General features: G+C 36.4%; 1 protein-coding gene across 3 annotated transcripts in view; it reads left to right on the forward strand.

The window, feature by feature from the left end:
- Window positions 1-20982, forward strand: part of ANKIB1 (ankyrin repeat and IBR domain containing 1) — a 134375-nt gene that overhangs the window by 59431 nt on the left and 53962 nt on the right. For all 3 annotated transcript variants that reach the window (XM_023639183.2, XM_023639184.2, XM_070265662.1), the window contains exons 4-5: window positions 6252-6434; window positions 15432-15549. In XM_023639183.2, the coding sequence (XP_023494951.1) occupies window positions 6252-6434; window positions 15432-15549 (301 nt within the window). The remainder of the gene's footprint in view (window positions 1-6251; window positions 6435-15431; window positions 15550-20982) is intronic.

Below are 20982 nucleotides of genomic sequence, written 5' to 3' on the forward strand. Positions count from 1 at the left end.
CAGATGATGAAATGGTAATTTTACAACTACAACAGACTTTAAGAATCATCTTTATTTTTTTATACATCTTTTACATCTTTTCTCAAAAATGAGGTATACCTCATTTTTAGAAAAAGTTTTTTTTAATATTTTTAAATTTCTTTTTTCTTTTCTTTTTTTTTCTCCATGGAAGATTAGCCCTGAGCTAACATCTGCCAATCCTCCTCTTTTTTTCTGGGGAAGACTGGCCCTGGGCTAACCTCCGTGCCCATATTCCTCTACTTTATATTTGGGACGCCTACTCCAGCATGGCTTGCCAAGTGGTGCCATGTCCACACCTGGGATCCGAACCAGCGAACTGGGCCAGCGCTTACCTCATTTTTTTGCACCTCGTAGATACTGCACTTTTTGCAAATTGAAGGTTTGTGGCAACCCTGCATCAAGCAAGTCTGTTGGAGCCGTTTTTCCAACAGCATTTGCTTTCTTTGTGTCTCTATGTCACATTTTGGTAATTCTTGCAATATTTCAAACTTTTTCATTATTATTATATTTGTTTTGGTGATCTGTGATCAATGATCTTTGATGTTACTATTGTAATTGTTTTGGGGAACCACGAACTGCGTCCACTGAAGACAGCAAACTTAATCAATAAATGCTGCATGTGCTCTGACTGTTTCACTGGCTGTTTCCCCTTCTCTCTCCATCTCCTCGGGCCTCCTGTTTCCTGAGACACAACAATATTGAAATTAGCCCAGTTAATAGCCTTACAATGGCCTCTAAGTGTTCAAGTGAAAGGAAAGATCAAGCATCTCTCCTTTAAATCAAAGCTGGAAATGATTAAGCTTACTAAGGAAAGTATGTCAGAAGCTGAGACAGGCCGAAAGCTAGGCCTCTTGTGCCAGCCAGCCAAGTTGTGAATGCAGAGGAAGAGTTCTTGAAGGAAATTAAAAGTGCTCCTCCAGTGAACACATGAATGATGAGAAAGTGAAACAGCCTTATTGCTGGAATGAAGAGTTTTGGTGCTCTGGCTAGAAGATCAAACCAGCCACAGCATACCATTAAGCCAAAGCCTAATCCAGAGCAAAGCCCTAACTCTCTTCAATTCTGTGAAGGCTGAGAGAGGTGAGGAAGCTGCAGAAGAAAAGTTTGAAGCTAGTAGAGGTTGGTTCATGAGGTTTTAGGAAAGAAGCTGTGGCCATAACATTATAGTGCAAGGGGAAGCAGCAAGTGCTGATATAGAAGCTGTAGCAAGTTATCCAGATAATGATTAATAATTAATGAAGGTGGCTACACTAAACAACAGATTTTCTATGCAGATGAAACAGCCTTCTATTGAAAGAAGATGCCATGTAGGACTTTCATAGCTAGAGAGGAGAAGTCAATGCCTGGCTTCAGAGCTTCAAAGGACAGGCTGACTCTCTTGTTACGGGCTGATGCAGCTGGTGACTTTAAGTTGCAGCCAGTGCTCATTTTCTATTCCAAAAATCCTAGGATTGTTAAGAATTGTGCTAAATGTACTCTTCCTGTGCTATAGATAGAACAACAAACCTGCGTGACAGCACATCTGTTTAAAACATGGTTTACTGAATATTTTAATTTCCAACCCACTGTTAAGACCTATTGCTCAGAATAAAATATTCCTTTCAAAATATTACTGCTCATTGACAATGCACCTGGTCACTCCATCTGATGGAAATGTACAATGAGAGTAATGTTGTTTTCACACCTGCTAACACAGCATCCATTATACAGCCCATGGATCAAGGAGTAATTTTGGTTTTCAAGTCTTATTTAAGAACTAAATTTCATAAGGCTATAGCTGCCCTAGATAGTGATTACTCTGATGGATCTAGGCAAAGTAAATTGAAAACCTTCTAGAAAGTATTCACCATTCTAGATGCCTTTAAGAACATTCATGATTCATGGGAGAAAGTCAAAATAACAATACTAACAGGAGTTTGGAATAAGTTGATTCCAACCCTCATGGATGATTTTGAGGGGGTTTAAGACTTCAATGGAAGAAGTAACTGCAGTTGTGGTGGAAATAGCAAGAGAACTAGAACTGGAAGTGGAGCCTGAGGATTTGACTGAATTGCTGTAATCTGATGAAAAAACTTGAACAGATAAGAAGTTGTTTCTGATGGATGAGTGAAGAAAGTAGTTTCTTGAGATGGAATCTGCTCCTGGTGAAGATGCTGTGAAGATTGTTGAAATGACAACAAAGGATTTAGAATATTATGTAAACTTAGTTGATGAAGAAGCGGCAGGGTTTGAGAGGATTGATTCCAATTTTGAAAGAACTGGGGGTAAATGCTATCAAACAGCATCGCATGCTACAGAGAAATTGTTTGTGAAAGGAAGAGTCAATCTATGGGGCAAACTTCATTATTGTCCTATTTTAAGAAATTGCCACAGCCAACCAGCCTTTGGCAGCCACCATCCTGATTAGTCAGCAGCCATCAATGTGGAGGCAAGACCTTCTACCAGTAAAAAGATTACAACTCACTGAAGGCTCACATGATGGTTAGCATTTTCTTTTTTTGCAAAAAAAGTATTTTTTAATTAAGGTATGTACGTTGCCTTTTTAGGCATAATGCTATTGCACACTTAATAGACTACAGAATAGTGTAACTATAATTTTTATATGCTCTGGGATACCAAAACATTTGTGTGACTTGTAAATATTGCAATATTCACTTTATTGTAGTGGTCTGGAACCAAACCCACAATATCTCCGAGGTATGCCTGTATAAAGGCCTCATCTTACAGATAGATCTGTGTAGGCTGAGACGTAAGGAGGTTAATTGATTGTCTAGAGTTACCAGCCATTTAGATTATGGATCAAAGAGGTGGGGAGGGATTTGTTTTGAATACTAGGGGCTGCCCTACCCCTCTTCCTCTGGGATTATGAATGGAAAGGAAGGCAAAATAGATGAACAAATGTGTTGAGATAGTGATAATTGGATGTTTCTTTTAAGGGAGAACATTTTCTGCACCATCAAGTGTGTGAGGCTAAAAAACACATTTGAGTAAAATATTTAGTCCTTCTTGCTTGAGAGTGAGGAAAATGATACTTAGTTGGGATGCTTTGGTTGAAGTATTTAAAAACTACCTCTTTAGGACCAGATGTAACTCCCTATTATGTAAAAACAAAATACCTGACTTTATGCAGCAATAATTTAACAGATATCTCCACCTAGTACATCTTTCACTTACTGATATTTCCAACCTTATGCCCCAAAGGTCAGCAAGCTGAAATAATTTTTTAAAAAAGTACTCCACCGATATCAGGCAGTAGTGCTATTAGCTAGTTTCTAGGCCAAAGGTAGCATACATGCTGATTTTCCTTGCCCAGACAAATGCTACAGATGTGGACCCTCCATTCCAATCACTGATTATGGGTTTCTGTATAGATGCCAGTGGCAGCAATGAGATACAGGTCTTTGTGGTCCCCTCACCCCTACTCACGTCAAATTCATTTGGGGCCTCCTTTCAAAGACAGATTACCAATCAAGGCAAGAAATCTCACCGAAGTTCTAAAACTGGTCAGCAGTGATTCTCAACAATGACTTCTCACATATCTCCTCTTCACACACTTTTTTTTTTTTTTCACCCCAAAGAATGCAGCCTACAGTCCGGCATATGCTTTTAAGAAGGTTCCCCTTAAAAAAAAAAAAAAAAAGAAGGTTCCCCTTGCCAGTATTCTGGAATGGCACAGTCTCTTAAATTTTGTTGTCTTTACTTTTGTTAAATAAAGATGATTTATCTTGTTTGCTAATATTTAGAATCTCTTCTGTGGTAATATCTGTTGTAAAAGTAAATCAAATCATGGCTTTGAAAGCTATCCCAGTGTGCATTTTAGAAATCATTTTCCACTACTCTGAATAAAGAACCAGAGAATAAAGTCAGCTCTCCCAGTTCTGTAGCAGTCAGAAGCAAATAGTTTATTTTGCATTTAGGTATTGGATAACCTGTGAAGCAGAAAGGCTAAAAACAGTAATAGACCTGCTATAGGTATGATAAGTCTGTGGACTTACTACAAATCCCCAGTATTGAGTAGATTAGGTAATTTAAATATAGCAACTCCCACAGCCACAGAGGTTGTACTCTATAGAGTCATCACTTGTCAAACTTCTATGTGGTAAGACTCTCCTAGAGGTCAGAATCAGATTCAGATACAGAGGCCTGGAGTGGGAGGGAATCGGGTGGAAATGCTGAGATTCAGCATTTTCAACAAACTCCTCCCAGGTGATACTACTGGTCCTCAGACCACATTTTGATTAAAAAGGTTCTAGGTGTTAAATAGCAGCTGATATGACTTGCCGTCAGGCTCTAGAAGGTGGCTGCAACAGTGATTGCTTAGAGCTATGCTTAGCTAATTTTTTTCTGCAAAGAACCAGATGGGTATAAAGGATAAATATTTTGAGCTTTGTGGGCACAAGGCTATGTTTCATATTCTTCTTGATTTGTTTGTTTGCTTGTTTTTACAACTTGAAAAAAAATTTTAAACCATCTTAGCTCTGGGGCAGACCCTTGGCCTAGAGCAAGAAACTGAAGTCATATCCCTTGGGCCTGCCAAGTTAGCCCATGGCTTCCAGGCCTGGCATTGATGTAAGTCCCTTATTTTGTCAGACCTCATGGGATGACTGTAGAGGAACCATAAGGATTCCACTTCCAAAAGCAATAAAGGAACTTTACAGGAAGATCTGTGTGTTTGTTGGAGGGAGGGGAGATAAAATTATTTTGGAAGAAAATAAAAAGCTACCATTTTGCCTAACCCCCATACAAAGTGTAAACTTCTAAAAAGGATTCACATTTAGATTATCAATAAGATCTAGGCAGAACTTTATGGGGGATCCAGCATGCATTTGGCTTCTTAAATTAGGTCATCCTATTCTGTGCATCGGTGCTATATTCAGTCATGGTTAAGAACTTGGTCAGACTTGTGTCTGAATCCCAGTTCTGCTGCTTGCTACTTGGTTAACCTTGGTCAAGTTACTTAAATTTTCTGAGACATCATAATATCCCTGTCACATGGGATTGTTAATGTTAAATAAGAATATGAATTTAAAGTACTTAGCATAGTGCTTGGCACTTAGAAAACCTTCAGTAAGTGGTGGCTGTTATTACGGTCATGACTGAATCCTATAAAAGAATCAGGTCTGTGACTAATTGTCAGGCTGTCCTTTACGGTTATCCTAAATTATGGCCCTCAAGGCATTCATGTCGCTCCTAATGTCTCTGCAGAAATAATGGGGAAACTTGAACCTACAGCCCTTAGTAACAGCATATTTAACTTATGCGCAACCAGCAGAAGCCTCAGCAGTGAACAAGTCAAGTCACTATTCCGTGTATTTTTAAAGGTGGGATTTCTTTGGGTGAAATCCCACCTTTAGAAATTGAGAGATTGTTTGATACAGTGTCTTCTCAACATGGCTATCAATTAGCTATTCCCATCACTTATTTTGCGAAATATTGAAAATAGTTTTGCTTCATTGGCTTACTCATCCTGATTTCGTTTCAGTGTTTGACTGGATAATGAATAATACAAATGAAAACTTTTGTCAGCCATGTCAGCACATCCAGGTATTAGTGGTTAAAGTAACAGTATCAGCAATGTCCATCTTGTTTAAGAAAGATTTTTTTTTTAACATTGGCACCTGAGCTAACTACTGTTGCCAGTCTTCTTCTTTTTTTTTTTTTTCTTTCTGCTTTTTCTCCCCAAATGCCCCCAGTACATAGTTGTATGTTCCAGTTGTGGGTCCTTCTAGTTATGGCACGTGGGACACCACCTCAGCGTGGCCTGACGAGTGGTGTCATGTCTGTGCCCAGGATCCAAACCAGCAAAACCCTGGGCCGCCACACTGGAGCACACAAACTTAACCACTCGGCCACAGGGCCAGCCCCTTGTTTAAGAAAGATTTATAGAAATTTATAAAATTTAAAGCATTGAATAACCAGAAAATTTTTAATTTTTAAGTAAAACTTTATTTTTGGGTTGGACAGAATGCTTAAGAATTTCTTTTTAAAGTTTAAAAAATTAGTTTTTTGTTGTTTTAAACCAAAGGAAATCATCTTAATACTGATAAACAAGAATTGCTAGTCTTACAATCAGAAGCCACTGGTATCTAAATAACTTTTATTGTCATTTCAAGTACATACTGTTGCATTTTTTGTTGTGCTTACTTTATTATGTTTTTAATCTTTTAATATGTAGCATGAAATGTAATTTAAATCTGTGGTTGCAAATTTTTGAAAAAAATCTTTTTTAGCTTTTAGTAAAACATGGAGGGGACTTGTTTGCTGAGAATGAGAATAAAGATACTCCTTGTGATTGTGCTGAAAAGCAACACCACAAAGATTTGGCCCTCAATCTGGAATCTCAAATGGTATTCTCACGAGATCCCGAAGCTGAAGAAATAGAAGCTGAATATGCTGCATTAGACAAACGAGAGGTAAGGTTTTTTTTACTAAATAAATTATGTAGATTTTATATTAAATTTCTTTTTCTTCTTCTTTAAAACCCAATTTGTGTGGTTTTTCTTGCAGTATGCTAAATATGCTCTCTTCTACATAGCCATAAGTATGAAAAATACATCTGGAAAACCTGGAGGTGGTGTCTATCCTCTGACATATGTATGTTTACTTACATATAAATAGAGATGCTGATGTGTGATATGAATCCTGAGCACTCCTGCTACTCCAAGAATCCAATCCTCCTGTTCCTCAGTCTCTCCCTGTCTTCTGGATTGCTTTTATCATCAAACATGCTTTGCTGACTCCTATCTTAAAAAACAAAAACAACAAAACAACCTCTCCATTGGCACTCTTCCCCAGCCCTGTTCCTGTCCCCCTTCAGTTGCAGCCTCATATCTCTGATCTTCACATGAGAAAAACAAAACTTGAGTTGTCTTTACATACCGACGTCCTCACCTTCCATTCTCTCTTTTAGCCCATTGCTCTGTGACTTTCTTCCCTTCTGCTGTGATGGAACTGCACTTGTCGTGGACAACAAGAGTCAGTATGTTGCCAAATCAAATAGGTACTTTTCTCTCCTCAGAATTCATTAGCAGCACTTGACACAATTGACCACTCTCTTCTTAGAGAAACACTCTTCCCTTGGCTGAGGGGACATTACCCTCTGGTTTTCCTTTAAGTCTTCCTAGTCTCAGTAAACATTACCTCCATCATTACTGAGTTGCTCAAGCATAAATGTGGCAAGGATTCTCAATTCCTCCCTTCCTTTTACATCCAGAAAATCTGAGAATCCTGTCAATTTTTCCTCCAAAAATATAACCTAAATCCATTTATTCCCAATCTTTGCTACTATCTCTTTAGGCACTCTCCACCCTCACGTCTCTTCTGAGGTGCTGTAATAGTTTTCTAAATTGTTCCTTCCTTCTATTCTGGTCCCCTTAGAATCCATTTTGTACACAGAAGCCAGAGTGACATTTTAAAACTTAAATTAGATCATATCACTTAAATCACTCACTGACTTTTCATTGTGCTTAGAATAAAATCAGAACTATTTGTTCAGATATAAGACCTTGTATGGTCTCACTACTACCTACCTCTCCAACATCATCTCAAACCATTTTTCCCAGCACCTTTTCTCTAATTATAATACCTAAACTACACTAAGGCTTTTGCATTTGCTATTTCCTATGTCTGAAATCTCTCAGTTTTTTCTTGGTTGGCTCAATATCACTGCTTCAGAGAAGGAAATTTGGAACATTCTTTCTATACCAGGTCCCTTTCCTTCCGTTACTCTTTAGCATAATATCTTGTTTATTTTTCATAATATTTATCACATGCTATAATTATTTAGTTCATGTATTTGTTTACTTGCCTTTCTCTCCTATTAGATTGTCAACTCCATGAAGGCCAGCACCATAACTGCCTTATTAAACAGAGTATTTTCTTTTTTTTTTTTTAAGATTTTTTTTTTTTTCCTTTTTCTCCCCAAAGCCCCCCGGTACATAGTTGTATATTCTTCATTGTGGGTCCTTCTAGTTGTGGCATGTGAGACGCTGCCTCAGCGTAGTTTGATGAGCAGTGCCATGTCCGCGCCCAGGATTCGAACCAACAAAACACTGGGCAGCCTGCAGCGGAGTGCACAAACTTAACCACTCAGCCACGGGGCCAGCCCCCTCAACAGAGTATTTTCAATGTCTAATACACTGCTTGCACAGTGGGCATCCATAGATATTTCTTAAATAAAGGAATTATAAGACACAATAAATTTTTTTCTCTCAAAATGATTCTGATTCCTCAATGTTCAGTCCCAACTTGATTCCAAAAGCACTTATATAACTATTGTTTGAATGTGCTTAGAAAACTAATCATATTGTTTGTTTTATTTTTCCCGTAAATTGCCAACAGTTTTTGAGCTTCCATACTCACCAGATGGTCAAAAGAACTGAGTTTCTTGGAATTAAAAGGTTTACGTTTCTTGCGCCTTGTGTTTCTTTAGTTAGGTTACTTTACAGCAATGCTTATTCAGTTTTATCCAGATTAAGTACAGAGAGAGAGGACCAGGTCCTACGCACTTTCACATGGTTGTTGAATCTGCACAGTATCCTTGAATGGCAATTATGCTTCCTTCTTTTTTTTAAATAAGGAAAATAAACCAGAAAATTTTTGCATAATCAGCTAGGATCAAAGTGAGCTGGACCTGGTTCTTCTGACTTCACGTCTAAACATCTCTATTTGCTACTCTATACTATCTACCTTTTGACAATCTGTGATCTTGAGTCAGACATGGAAATTATTAATAGAATGATTAATATAATAATTTAGTCAGAAGACAACATTTGAACAATAATATTCTAGAAATAACGTTGATGTGATTAAATTGAAAGACATTTATGGCTGTTTAGGCTTTTTCTCTAAGATACTATCTTAATTTGTAATTAAATCAGAACATAATAGTACTCATTATCAGTAGATTTAAGATCTAAATGAACTTAGTATAACTAAAATAAAGTATTATGTTCAGTTGAAACAAAAGTTACAGAACAGTTCGATATTAATTATATAGAAAAAACTACTATGTATTGGGAGAAGATTGAAGTATACCAAAATAATAATTGTGGTTATGGGCAGTTTTCTTTACTGTTATTATTTTTTCAAGTTTCATGCATTTCCTAAAATTTATAATGAATATTTATTGCTAAAAAATGTAAAAATTTTCCGGGGCTGGCCCAGTGGCATAGTGGTTAAGTTTGCACACTCCACCTTGATGGCTTAAGGTTGGCAGGTACAGATCCTGGGTGTGGACCTACACACCACTCATCAAGCCATGGTGTGGCAGCATCCCACATATAAAATAGAGGAAGGCTAGCACAGATGTTAGCTCAGCAACAATCTTCCTCAAGCAAAAAGAGGAAGATTGGCAACAGATGTTAGCTCAGGGCCAATCCTCCTCACAAAAAAAAAAGTAAAAACTTTCCTCCTTCCTGACTCTACCCCTGAGTGGTAACAGTTTCTTGTGTGAGCTACCAGACTTAAGCTAACATATATGCATATAGAATTTTTAATGCAAAAGTAAGGTCATATAGTACATCGAGTTCTGCTAAAATATTTTTTCAACTTAACAGTATATCATGAATATCTTTCTCAGGTCAGAACATATGATCTACATATTTTAACCACTTACCTATTGATGAACATTTAAATAATTTAGATATTTTTGCCATTAAAAACAAGGCTAAAGAGGATATTTATCTACTTGTTACTTATATATCTTTATCCAGTTGTGTCATTATTGTGGTTAAAAACGTGGATCTGAAGCCAGACTGACTGAGTTCATGTCTTGGCCCCACAACTTACTATGTGACCTTGAGCAAGTTACTTAATCTTTCTGATTCACTGTCTTCCTTAAAATACAGATAATAACGGTCCCTAATTCATAGGTTGTAGTGATCCTTAAATGAGTTAATAAATGTAAATACTTAGAACAGTGCCTGACTCATTACAAGTGTTATCTAAGTGTCTGCTGTTATAATCATAATGGTCATATCATCATTGTTATTGCATTTATATTCACATTTTTAAGGTTTAGTCCCTATAAATTTGTAGAAATTGGTTTGATGGATCCTGAGATATGTACATTTTAAACTTTAATAGATGCTGTTAAACTGTCCTGAAAGATTATATCACTTTTCTTTTCTTCCAGTAGTATATTAGAGAATTCCTTTCCTCACATTTTTGCTAGCATTGGATATTATCAGTGTTTTTATTTTTTGCCAGTTTGGAGAAATAGATGATAGCTGTTTGAATTTATTTCTTTGATTATTCTTTGAAATGATTGTTCCTTTTTTCTATGGATTGTTTGTGTTTGCTTAATGTTTTCTGTGAGAACTTTGTGTATTTTTCTATGTCCTAAGTTTTTCACTTTTAGAATATTCAGAGGTATAAATTTTTTTTGCTTTATGGCTTCTGAATTTGTGTTGCTAATATTATAATCATATGCCCCTGTATTTTTTCTAGATTTGTTTTTTTGTTTTTAATCTATATTGGATATATTTTTGTTTACTAATTCACAATGTAAAAAACAATACTTTCGTAAATAAATACTTATACACAAATGTTTATGGCAGCGCTATTCACGGTAGCCAAAAGTTGAAAACAACCCAAATGTCTGTCAACAGGTGAATGGATAAATAAAATGTGAGGTACACACACAATGGAATATTACTCAGTCATAACATGGAATGAAGTACTAATATATGCTACAAATAGGATCAATCTCAAAAACATTATGCTAAGTGAAAGAAGGCAGACACAAAAGGTCACATATTGAATAACTTCAATTGTATGAAATATCCAGAATAAGTAAATCCATAGAGGCAGGAAGCACATTAGTGGTTGCCAGGGGCTGGGAGGAGGAGGGAATAGGGAGTGACTACTTAATGGGTATGGGGTTTTCTTTTAGGGTGATGAGAATGTTTTGGAACTAGATACAGGTGGTGGTTGTCAACATTGTGAATGTACTAGAGGCCACTGAATACACTTTAAAATGGTTAATTTTAAGTTATGTGAGTCTTGTAACAATTTTAAAAAATTAAAACAAAAACAGTACTTTCTTTAAAATTCACTTTTTACCGTCTACTTTGACCCTGATCAACTTTTGGATTATTCTGCCTATGCTAGTAATTTTACATGGCCTGCTATGTAATTGTATTAAACTACATAATTACCTAATAAATATCTTATAAAATTTTATGTTCCCAAGGTGAGGTGTTTATTTTAACTAAGTTTCTTGATTTGGTTAATGATCTGGAGAGTATAATATTATACCTCTGTGATTTCTTCATGACACATTTTAATTTAATCCTTTTCTCCAGATGATTAGTTTATAAATGAGTAATCCGCTTCTTCATCCCATTGGTCAACAAAACTGAGTGAATATTTTGCCAGACACATAAAGAAATAAAAACAAGGTGATGTATATTAGAGTGTTTGCTAGGAAGAGTATGCTTAATTTATCTAAACCTCCAAAGAGAGAACAGAGAAACTAGGGAGTATTGGTCCTGGTAGGGGTCAGGCTCTGTAGGAGTAGATTCTGTGACTATGTCTGGGTAAATGAAGGGAAATCTGAGCCATATGCTGCTATTAAAGCCATCTAAAGAACCCCTCCCTGCCCACGTCTACATGTCAGGAAGGCTCAAGGCTCTTTTTCTGGGAGAGAACCCATATACTGGACATTGCCTTAGCTGGCTACTCTAGTTAGCAGGTATAACCTACTCTGCAGGAGAAGCTGCTTTCTTCTTAGGTCAAAGTACATACAGATCAGGGTAGCCTAGGTCTTGATGCCCAGACAAGGACAGCTGAGTAAGGAGAGGGGAAACTGAAACAAAGGGAAGGGTCTGAGAATCCTAAAGACTTTCTCTAGCTATTCTTTCCCGCTCTCTCTCAGGCTAAGCTCAGGGATCAGCTAATGAGAGACTGGTATGAAGAGGCATTGAAATATGCTCTCCTTTCCCTGAGTGTCTTTCACATCTTTTAAATTTTTAACAATCACTGATATATTTGAAGAAATAAATATCTTTTTTTCATTTTTTAACTATGAACATGTTTTACCTATATAATTAGGGGAAAGCTATTTTCATTGTGGAAAAAATAAAAACAAATTCTTCTTTCATACCTTCTTTGTCACAGTCTTTTCTGAAACAGATTTTGAAGATATTATCCCTTTATATGTGACATCACGGTGGTGCAGTTTGTATGCTGGGCTGTTCCCTATTTCTTCACTGGCATTTTGGTAGCAATAGTATGCACTGAAGCAAAAGAGGCACTTTCATTCACTGTTTCTTTTTAAATTAGTTTCCTTTTTCTTTCTTTGTATCACTACTGACTGCTTTGAAGGTTATTGCTGGTTTGTGTTTAATCTGGAAATAGAAGCAGTTTAGCTTTGCAACAGGAAAGAGAAAGGCACCTTCATTTTAATCCTTCCTGCAGAGGAGAGGGTTAGTGCCCACTTGGGACTGAGCAATGTATTGAAATGCTTTACATGACCTAATTATAGTTCTGTTGCAGAGATTTGGAGTGAATTTGTTATGTGTTCATGAAGGCAGTATGTCTTTCTCCTTCAAGAACTATTTTTCTTCAAGTGTAACCTACTTAAGTTTAAAACTGTGCATTTTTTAAAAAGGTAATCTGTGCAGATTGCTTTATATTATCCCTTTCTCAATATATCTAAAATCAGATCTTGTTTGACTCGACATGAATGAGGTAGAATGATGGTTAATCTAAAAAAGAACATTAAGGAAATAATACCAGGAAATATACAGTTGCCATCATTGATAATATTAAGAAATATTCACTCTCATTGCTGAGGCAGGAGAAGTACCTGGAGTCTCAAGTCTGAACTTGGAGCACTAGAACTAGAAGCAATGTTAAACGTAGGGTATAACTTCTATACTGGAGTGAGCACTACAAATTTAACCATAAAGGGTTTGTTAGGTTTTTGTAGGGAAAGTGTGGTTCATAAATTAGCTTAAAGCAAACTGTACATGGTGATTTCAGAGGCTTTTGAAAGGATAGTTTGGATTAAATTGCATTCTTTTTTTTTTTTTTTTTAGTTAATGATATTCATATATATGTAGTTACGGTTAAATTTTTACTTCTTTTTCTAATTAAATTCATAGAATATGGGTCCATGTAGAGATTCCTGGTAGTATAGCTGAATGCATATATAGGTACAATAGGCTATTAATGCAGTGTAACATGAAATTCATTTAGCATAAGTCTTCACCATCATTTTTAAAAGGAACAGCACTGCTGTTTCCTGGACTGATTGAGTGTGTGCTCCACCATTGTTGAAATCTCTTTAACGTTCCCAGTGATTTTTCTTTTATTTTTTAATTAATTTTTTTCTGTAAAACATACTCTTTATAAAAAGAAGCAGAATGAAAATTTAAAATATTCATTATTCTACCACTAATAAATAATACTTGTAATATTTTGCAAGATCGCCTTCTGTTTTTCATCACTGATGATACTGTATATTTTATATCCTGTAAGGATTTTTTTCCTTAACACTTCTTGATATTTACAAACTTGTTGTGGAAGTCATTTTAAAGGACTGCTGACTATTCTAACATGTAGATGTCCTATAACTCCCCTAATGTACGTTTTGGTTACTTGCGTTTTGTCACTTTTATAAGTAAGGTTGCAAAAGACCCATTTTGTCCACATTTGTGATTATACCTTAGGACAGATTCCTACAAGTAAAATTATTAGGTCAAAAGATGAATGTTTTAAAGGTTCATGATATATGATGCTTGGTTGTTAAATGGTGTGCCAATTTTTATCTTTACCCATAGTATATCAAGGAGCCATCTCACTACAACCTTACCATATTGAGTTTGGGTTTGTTTTTAACCTTGGGCAATTTGCTAGGTAAAGAGTTTGTATTTTAAGGATGTTTGTGTTTTTATAACTTGATTTTTTAAATTTACTGATTGTCACAAATTCCAGATATATTAAAAGTAATACACTTTTTATGTTTAAATCTTGGCATATTTTTACACAGTCAAGTCTGTCAGTGTTTTCTGTCGTTAATACAGTCTTTGCTTATCTATGCATCCCTGCCAGAAGACAGCTAAGGATCAGGAAATTTACCATGTCAACTGAGAGAAATTATCCCTGGTGAATAAAGTCCCAGTCGTATGGGGTTAAGTAAGAATTGATGAAATGGTTTCCATGATACCAAAAAGACAAAGCAAGAAATAAAGATAATATCTAATTCTAAAGTATCTGTAAAATCAACTGCAATAGATGAGGTTTGCTATCTGCCCAGAGCTGTCTGGAGACTGACAGATGCTACCAGAGAACAGCCTCACTGGTTGTTGTTCTGATAAGTACTTGGGGATTTCTGCTGCCTTTTAAGCAATAGCCTTTAGTTCTCTGCTTAGCGCAGTAAGCTGGTTACATCTATTTAAAGGATTAAAATAGGTATGTGTATCAATATTAATAATAAAAACGCAATATTGAATAAAAATAAAGAAAAGCAAATTGCCTGGTGAGATATATATATAATGTTATGCCAGAAAATCATGACAGCTATAAATCAAATTCACGATAGTGATTGCCATAAGTGAGGATGGAGAAAATTAGAGGAATGTAATGGGGAAAACATGTCACAGGTTATTTTAGCTTTTAGAAAGTTTTGCTTCCTTTGTTTCATTTTGTTTTAAAAAAGACTTGAAACAATTATGGCGAAAACGTTATCAATAATTGTTTCTGGATAGTGAGACACTTGCAATTTTATTCTTTATGTTTTCTGATGAAAGCAGAAAAAATGATAAAAGATAAAAGAATTAAAAATCTGAGGTGATACAGTACCCGTATGACTAAGAAGCATTAACGAACATTTGAATAAACAGATAATATGTTTATGAGTAAGAAGTCTGAGTAGTATGGCATGGTCCACTTCTCTCCAAATTGATTAGTAAGTATCATATAATCCCACTAGCAATCCAAATTGGATCTTCATAAGTATAAAATGTTTTATGGTTCAGTGATTAAAACTGTGCCTAAATGAACACACATAGATACACACACAAATAATTTACGAAAAGAAAAGACAGAATAAAAATACTTGAGAACTTTAATCATGATTATTGTTCAGTGGTGGGATTATAGGTTTTTATTTCTAATACTTTTTTATATTATACAGATTTTTAAAACTGAAGTATAAAATGGTCTTGTCGTTATAGACTTGTGAGGTACGCAAGCCCTGGTATCTACTTTCCAGCTTAAAAAAGACTTGTGAAAGAGCAGTTTGCAGTCTATGGTAGTGGCGCATACAAAGCCTTTCAAAGTTTAATAACCACACTGAAACTGGAAGATTAAATAAATGATAATCAGACATATTTATTTATGGTCATTTAGAACTTCCTAAGAGTATAATAGCTAAGTTAACTTTATTTTTCTTCTTTTCAAAGCCATATGAAGGATTAAGACCTCAGGATCTACGTAAATTGAAAGATATGCTTATTGTGGAAACCGCAGACATGCTTCAGGCTCCGTTATTCACTGCTGAAGCTTTACTTCGAGCTCATGGTAATGAAAGAAATGTCTTATGCTTCTGATAACATGAGTGCCTTTTGAAACTTTTCGGAGTTAAAAGATGGCTATTTTATTATTTCAATATAAAATAAAATAGTTTGGTGAACAAGGCAAAGGGGTTTTTTTGTGCAGAGGCTGCTGCATACTCAGCATCCTCATAACATTTTGTATTTTGAGGAATAAACTGGCTATAAATCATAGAAGAGAAATAGGAAATTTCTTTTTAAAAATCAAGGTTGTAAATCAGCTTATACATTGTCTAATTTTAGCAATGTGTGTGATTCGAGCAGGGTTGAGAATTGGAATCCATAGTCCTAGTCCTGGTTTTGACAATAATTTTTACTAAAGTCAATTAACTACCTAGCAATTATGTTATCAGTATTGTCACATGTATTTACTTTATGTAAAAGCTGTTTCTCACCATGAAATGCACACAGTGAAATTATAGAGTCAACACAGGAATGTTCTATCCCACTTAAGGTTTCTTTTTTGAGGACATTACCAACTCTGCTTAGGAAAAGTACTCAGCTTGTTGTAAGTTCTCTGTGGTACTTAAGGCAGCTGTTCTGAGAGTTGTCACATGCTGAGCTGAACCCTCTCATTGCACACTTGGTATTTGACAGTTTGGCTGGTTTCAAAGACAAGTTTTTTCTGATTTAAAAATTATTTTTAAAAAGAGGAAGGTAAGTGGCTATTCTAGTCCGGTCATTGAGGTTACCTGTCTATTTTCACTATAAATCTATAACTCCATATTTCATCATCCCTTGATCAGCACTGTGTATAATTTGGTATATAACCCTCTAGAATCACTGCCTTTAATATTGATATTTTCCCGGGTTCTATACTTGACACTCTTTTCCACTTTATACACCGGTGGCTCTTAAATTTTAGTATAAATGAGAATTGCCTGGAAAACTAACGAGAGATTCCTATGGCTGCTTCCAGAGATTCTAAGTCATTAGGTGAGGGATGAGGCATAGAAAGAGATATTGTAAACAAGTCTACCAAGTGGACCACTCTCTGAGAAACATTGCTGTGCACATTTATCTAAGAAACCAGTGGTTTCAAAAACCACCTAAATAGTAGTGTATCTGTAGATACACTGACTTTAATAAAGCATTTGAGGTTATTGTTCTAAATGTCTATTTAACATTTTCTCCTCAGTCTAGGTGTCCACACCCAAACTCATCATTTCTCCCACTGTTTTGATACTTGGGCATCAATATTTATCTAATTAGCCTAGCCAAAAACTGGAAAGCTGTATTTTACTCCTCCATCTCTACTACATTTGACCACACTCTCATCATTTCTCTTCCTAAATATCTCTTATCCTCCCCCACCCTCTCTAGCTCTTTCCATCCCCTCTGCCACTGACTTAAATTCAGGCTGTTGTTATTTTTCATCTAAATTGTAGTCTCCTGAGTCTAGTCTCCAGTGTTGCCATTCCTCTTGCGCTCTATTAATTTTTCATATTGCCATTAGGCCATTTTTTTTAAATGCGTATTTGAGCATGCCACTCCCTGCTGAAAACTGTTCACTGGCTCTCCACAGACTTAAAACCATCCAACTCTTCAGTACACCTTCATGATCCAGGCTTCTTCACCTGAGCCGTCAATCTCCCCATTTCTTAGCCACTCTTACTTGGCCTTAGAAATCACCTGTTCCAGGAAACCTCTTCTCGGTATGTGTTCCCAAGTCTACAGTGAGACCCTTCCTGTCTATTCCTGTTATATCCCATACATATATGTGTCATACACTTAAAATACAATATTGTAATAATCTGTTTATTTGCTTTTCCTCTTCATTAACCTAGAAGCTCTTAGAGGACAGCTTTTTTGGGGTGTTTTTTGTTTGTTTCTACAATATCTGACATACATTAAGCCCTCAGAAAATAGTTACAGAAAGAATAGATAATATACCTGAAATCTTTATATATTTTTTGAAAAATCACCTTTTTATTATAAAACTGTATCTCTCCATTGTCATCTTTATAAACTTTGAAGTAAATCCTTTCGAAAAAAATTTAGACCTGGGTCAAAAGTGAAACTAAGGAATTCAGAACAGCTTTATAGAATTTAAAGATAAAATATTTTCTTTTTAGCCAGTAATAATGCTTAACAATCATAATATAAAAACTGTAAAGAAACACAAAATACCTTAAATTGTGTTTCTTTAGGGTAAGGTTCACAGCACAAGAAAGTATACCCTACTCTTTGCTTGAGATTTTACATACAGAGAGTACATTTAAATATAACATAGAACTGGCAGAAAAGTGGAAGCTGTTCATCATTGGGAACCATGACAGTGCATTAGTCAGGGTAGGCTAACTGCTGAAACGAAAGTGTAGGCTCAAACACAGTAAACATTTATTAGTCATTTAATAGTCCAAAGCTTTTCCATTAAAGTTAGGAGTAGGACAGGCACTCTGCTCCACACAGTTATTCAAGGTGGGGCCGGCCTGGTGGCGCAGTGGTTAAGTGCGCACGTTCCCCTTCTTGGCGGTCTGGGGTTCGCCGGTTCGGATCCCGGGTGCATACATGGCACCACTTGGCACGCCATGCTGTGGTAGGCGTCCCACATATAAATAGAGGAAGATGGGCACAGATGTTAGCTCAGGGCCAGGCTTCCTCAGCAAAAAAAGAGGAGGACTGGGGGTAGTTGGCTCAGGGCTAATCTTCCTCGGGAAAAAAAAAAAAAGGGCCCTGAGACTCTGCCATCTTAAAATGGCTTCTGAGGTTGCCCTAGGGATTATCTCCATTCCAGCCAACCAGTCAGAAAGGGAAAAGAGCATGGAGAAATAAGTGTGGGAAGTTTTTTGAGCCAGTCCTGGAAATGGCATATGCATCACTCCTACACATATTCCATTGGCCAGAATTCAGCAACATGCCCACCTTTAACTGTAAGCAACAGTTCTACACTGCAGCATTTTTGTGTAATTAAAGCCATTTCTGCTACAGGTATCTACATTCAGCTAGATGATATAATGTATAATGACTCTCAGTTAGAATATTATATAGAATCTAAGGCTAACTTTACCAGTAATTTTATTGTAATTGAAAGGAACATGTTTAGGCTGGCCCTGTGGCCAAGTGGTTAAGTTCACGTGGTCTACTTCGGCAGCCTGGGGTTTTGCTGGTTCGGATCCTGGGTGCAGACATGGCACCACTCATCAGGCCATGCTGAGATGGCGTCCCACATAGCTCAACTAGAAGGACCTACAACTAAAATACACAACTAGGTACTTGAGGGATTTGGGGAGAAGAAGAAAAAGGAAAAAAAAAAAGAAGATTGACAACAGTTGTTAGCTGAGGTGCCAATCTTTAAGGAAATAAAGGGAACATTTTTATCTCTACTTGTTTGTATATGTTTAATCAAGAATTATTAAATGGTCAACTCTATTTTTACTCCATTGATACTTCCCTAAGTTACTTCTTTCACATAATAGGGATCAGTTCTAATAAGGTCATATCTGATTGAATTTTCCTACTTGGCATTTGTCTATTATGTGATAAATTTTTTTTTTTTTGGTGAGGAAGATTATCTCCGAGCTAACATCCATTGCCAGTCTTCCTGTTTTTGCTTGAGGAAGGTTGTCCCTGAGCTAACGTCTGTGCCAGTCTTCCTCTATTTTGTATGTGGGATGCCACTACAGCATGGCTTGATGAGCAGTGTGTAGGTCCATGCCCGGGATCTGAACTTGCAAACCCCAGGCTGCCAAAGCAGAGAGCACGAACTTAACTACCTCACCACTGGGCCAGCCCCAGTGTGATAGCTTTTTTGATAACTGAAGAGTTCTATATTTCATTTCCCTATTAAGAAATAAATAGAGGCTAATGCAGGTTTTCAAATGGACATCTCTTGTATATTGTTTAGGTAATATCAGTGACATTTGATAATCAAATAAGATTTGCAGAGATAAATGATGTTAGTAAATAAAATAGTGCACAGAGCTACGGTTTACACGAATTGCTCTCAAACTAGGATAGGCTCTGTTTCAGAGCTATTAAACTGAACTATTTGGAAGATTTATAGATTGTATCCTTGGTAACATGTATTCAGCTTTACACAGGAAAATAAATTTGAGTATTATATTATCTGTTGTCAAATTTAGTCCCAAAGTAATGAAGTTGATCTGGATTAAGCAGAAGACAGAAATGTTTGGCAGTATTTACTAAGTAGTAATTGAATTTTGAGGAAGGCTCTGTTAGGAATACAAAGGTCATTCTCTGAGTATTTCCTCAGTAACAAAAGTAATTTATATAATTGAATGCTACCTAATGAGAAAATAAGTAAAATTTACAAAATATAAGACCAAAGCTAATTGGCTTATGCTTAGAATAAATTTATATTGAAGTATTTTTTAAGCTCCTTTGGAGACTAATTGTCTTCTTTGGGCAATCAAACATCAGTGATCCACATCTTCTCACTCTGCTCTCTTTCTAGAAAATGATATCTTCTTTCAAGGCTTTTCTAGGTATAGATTTCTCCCTCTGAACTAGACCTCTTTCTGAACTCTTATGTATAACTGCCTATTTGAAAGCACCTCTAAGATATCTCACAAGCACCTTAAACATCATGTATAAGACTGAAATCATGCTCTTCCCTGTACCTGATTCTCTAGTATTCCCTATTTGCATAGATGGCAGAACCAACTAACCAACTGGGTAAACCTGAGATACTAACTTTGACATTTCCTCTCCTTCAGACCCTATATCCTGTTGTCACCAAATTGTCTATTTCACCTCCCAAATCTTAAACTTCTCCCTTTCTCTTCATCTCTGCTGCAACCAACCATCTGGCCCTAGCTGCCATCATCTCTCATGTATATTACCCAATAGCTTGCTATGTGGTCTACCTTCCCTCCACTCTTGCCGTATCCAGTTTTTTTGTGTATTTGTTTTTCCATACTGTACTCAGAATGATCTTTTCAAATCTAATCATGACAACCTGTCCTTCCTAACCCCAAGTCCAGCTTTTCACTGATTTCCTATCACTCCTAAGCTGATGATAGAAGTGTTATTAAAAAGTTCTGCGTGGTCTAGCCCCTGCCTGTTTCTTCAGCCTCGTCTCACACAGTGCTTCCCTTTTGGTCTCCGTGCTCCAGCTGCATTGATCATTTTAATTTTACAAGGATGCCACCTTCCCTGCTGCCACAAGGCCTTTGGACATACCATGTACCATCTGTTTAGAATGTCTTTTCCTCTCTCTTTTACCAAGTTAATGCCCACTCATCCTTCAGAGGTCTGTTCCTGGCCGTATCCTCAGTCACCCTCTCTGACCTCCCTGACTGGGATTCTCTTCATGGTGCTTCTGACAGTGATGAATTTTTTTTTTTTTGAAAGATTGGCACCTGAGTTAATAACTGTTGCCAATCTTCTTTTTTTTTTTCTGCTTTTTCTCCCTAAATCCCCCCAGTATATAGTTGCA

This window comes from Equus caballus, chromosome 4 (assembly GCF_041296265.1).
Source record: "Equus caballus isolate H_3958 breed thoroughbred chromosome 4, TB-T2T, whole genome shotgun sequence".
NCBI classification, from domain to species: domain Eukaryota; kingdom Metazoa; phylum Chordata; class Mammalia; order Perissodactyla; family Equidae; genus Equus; species Equus caballus.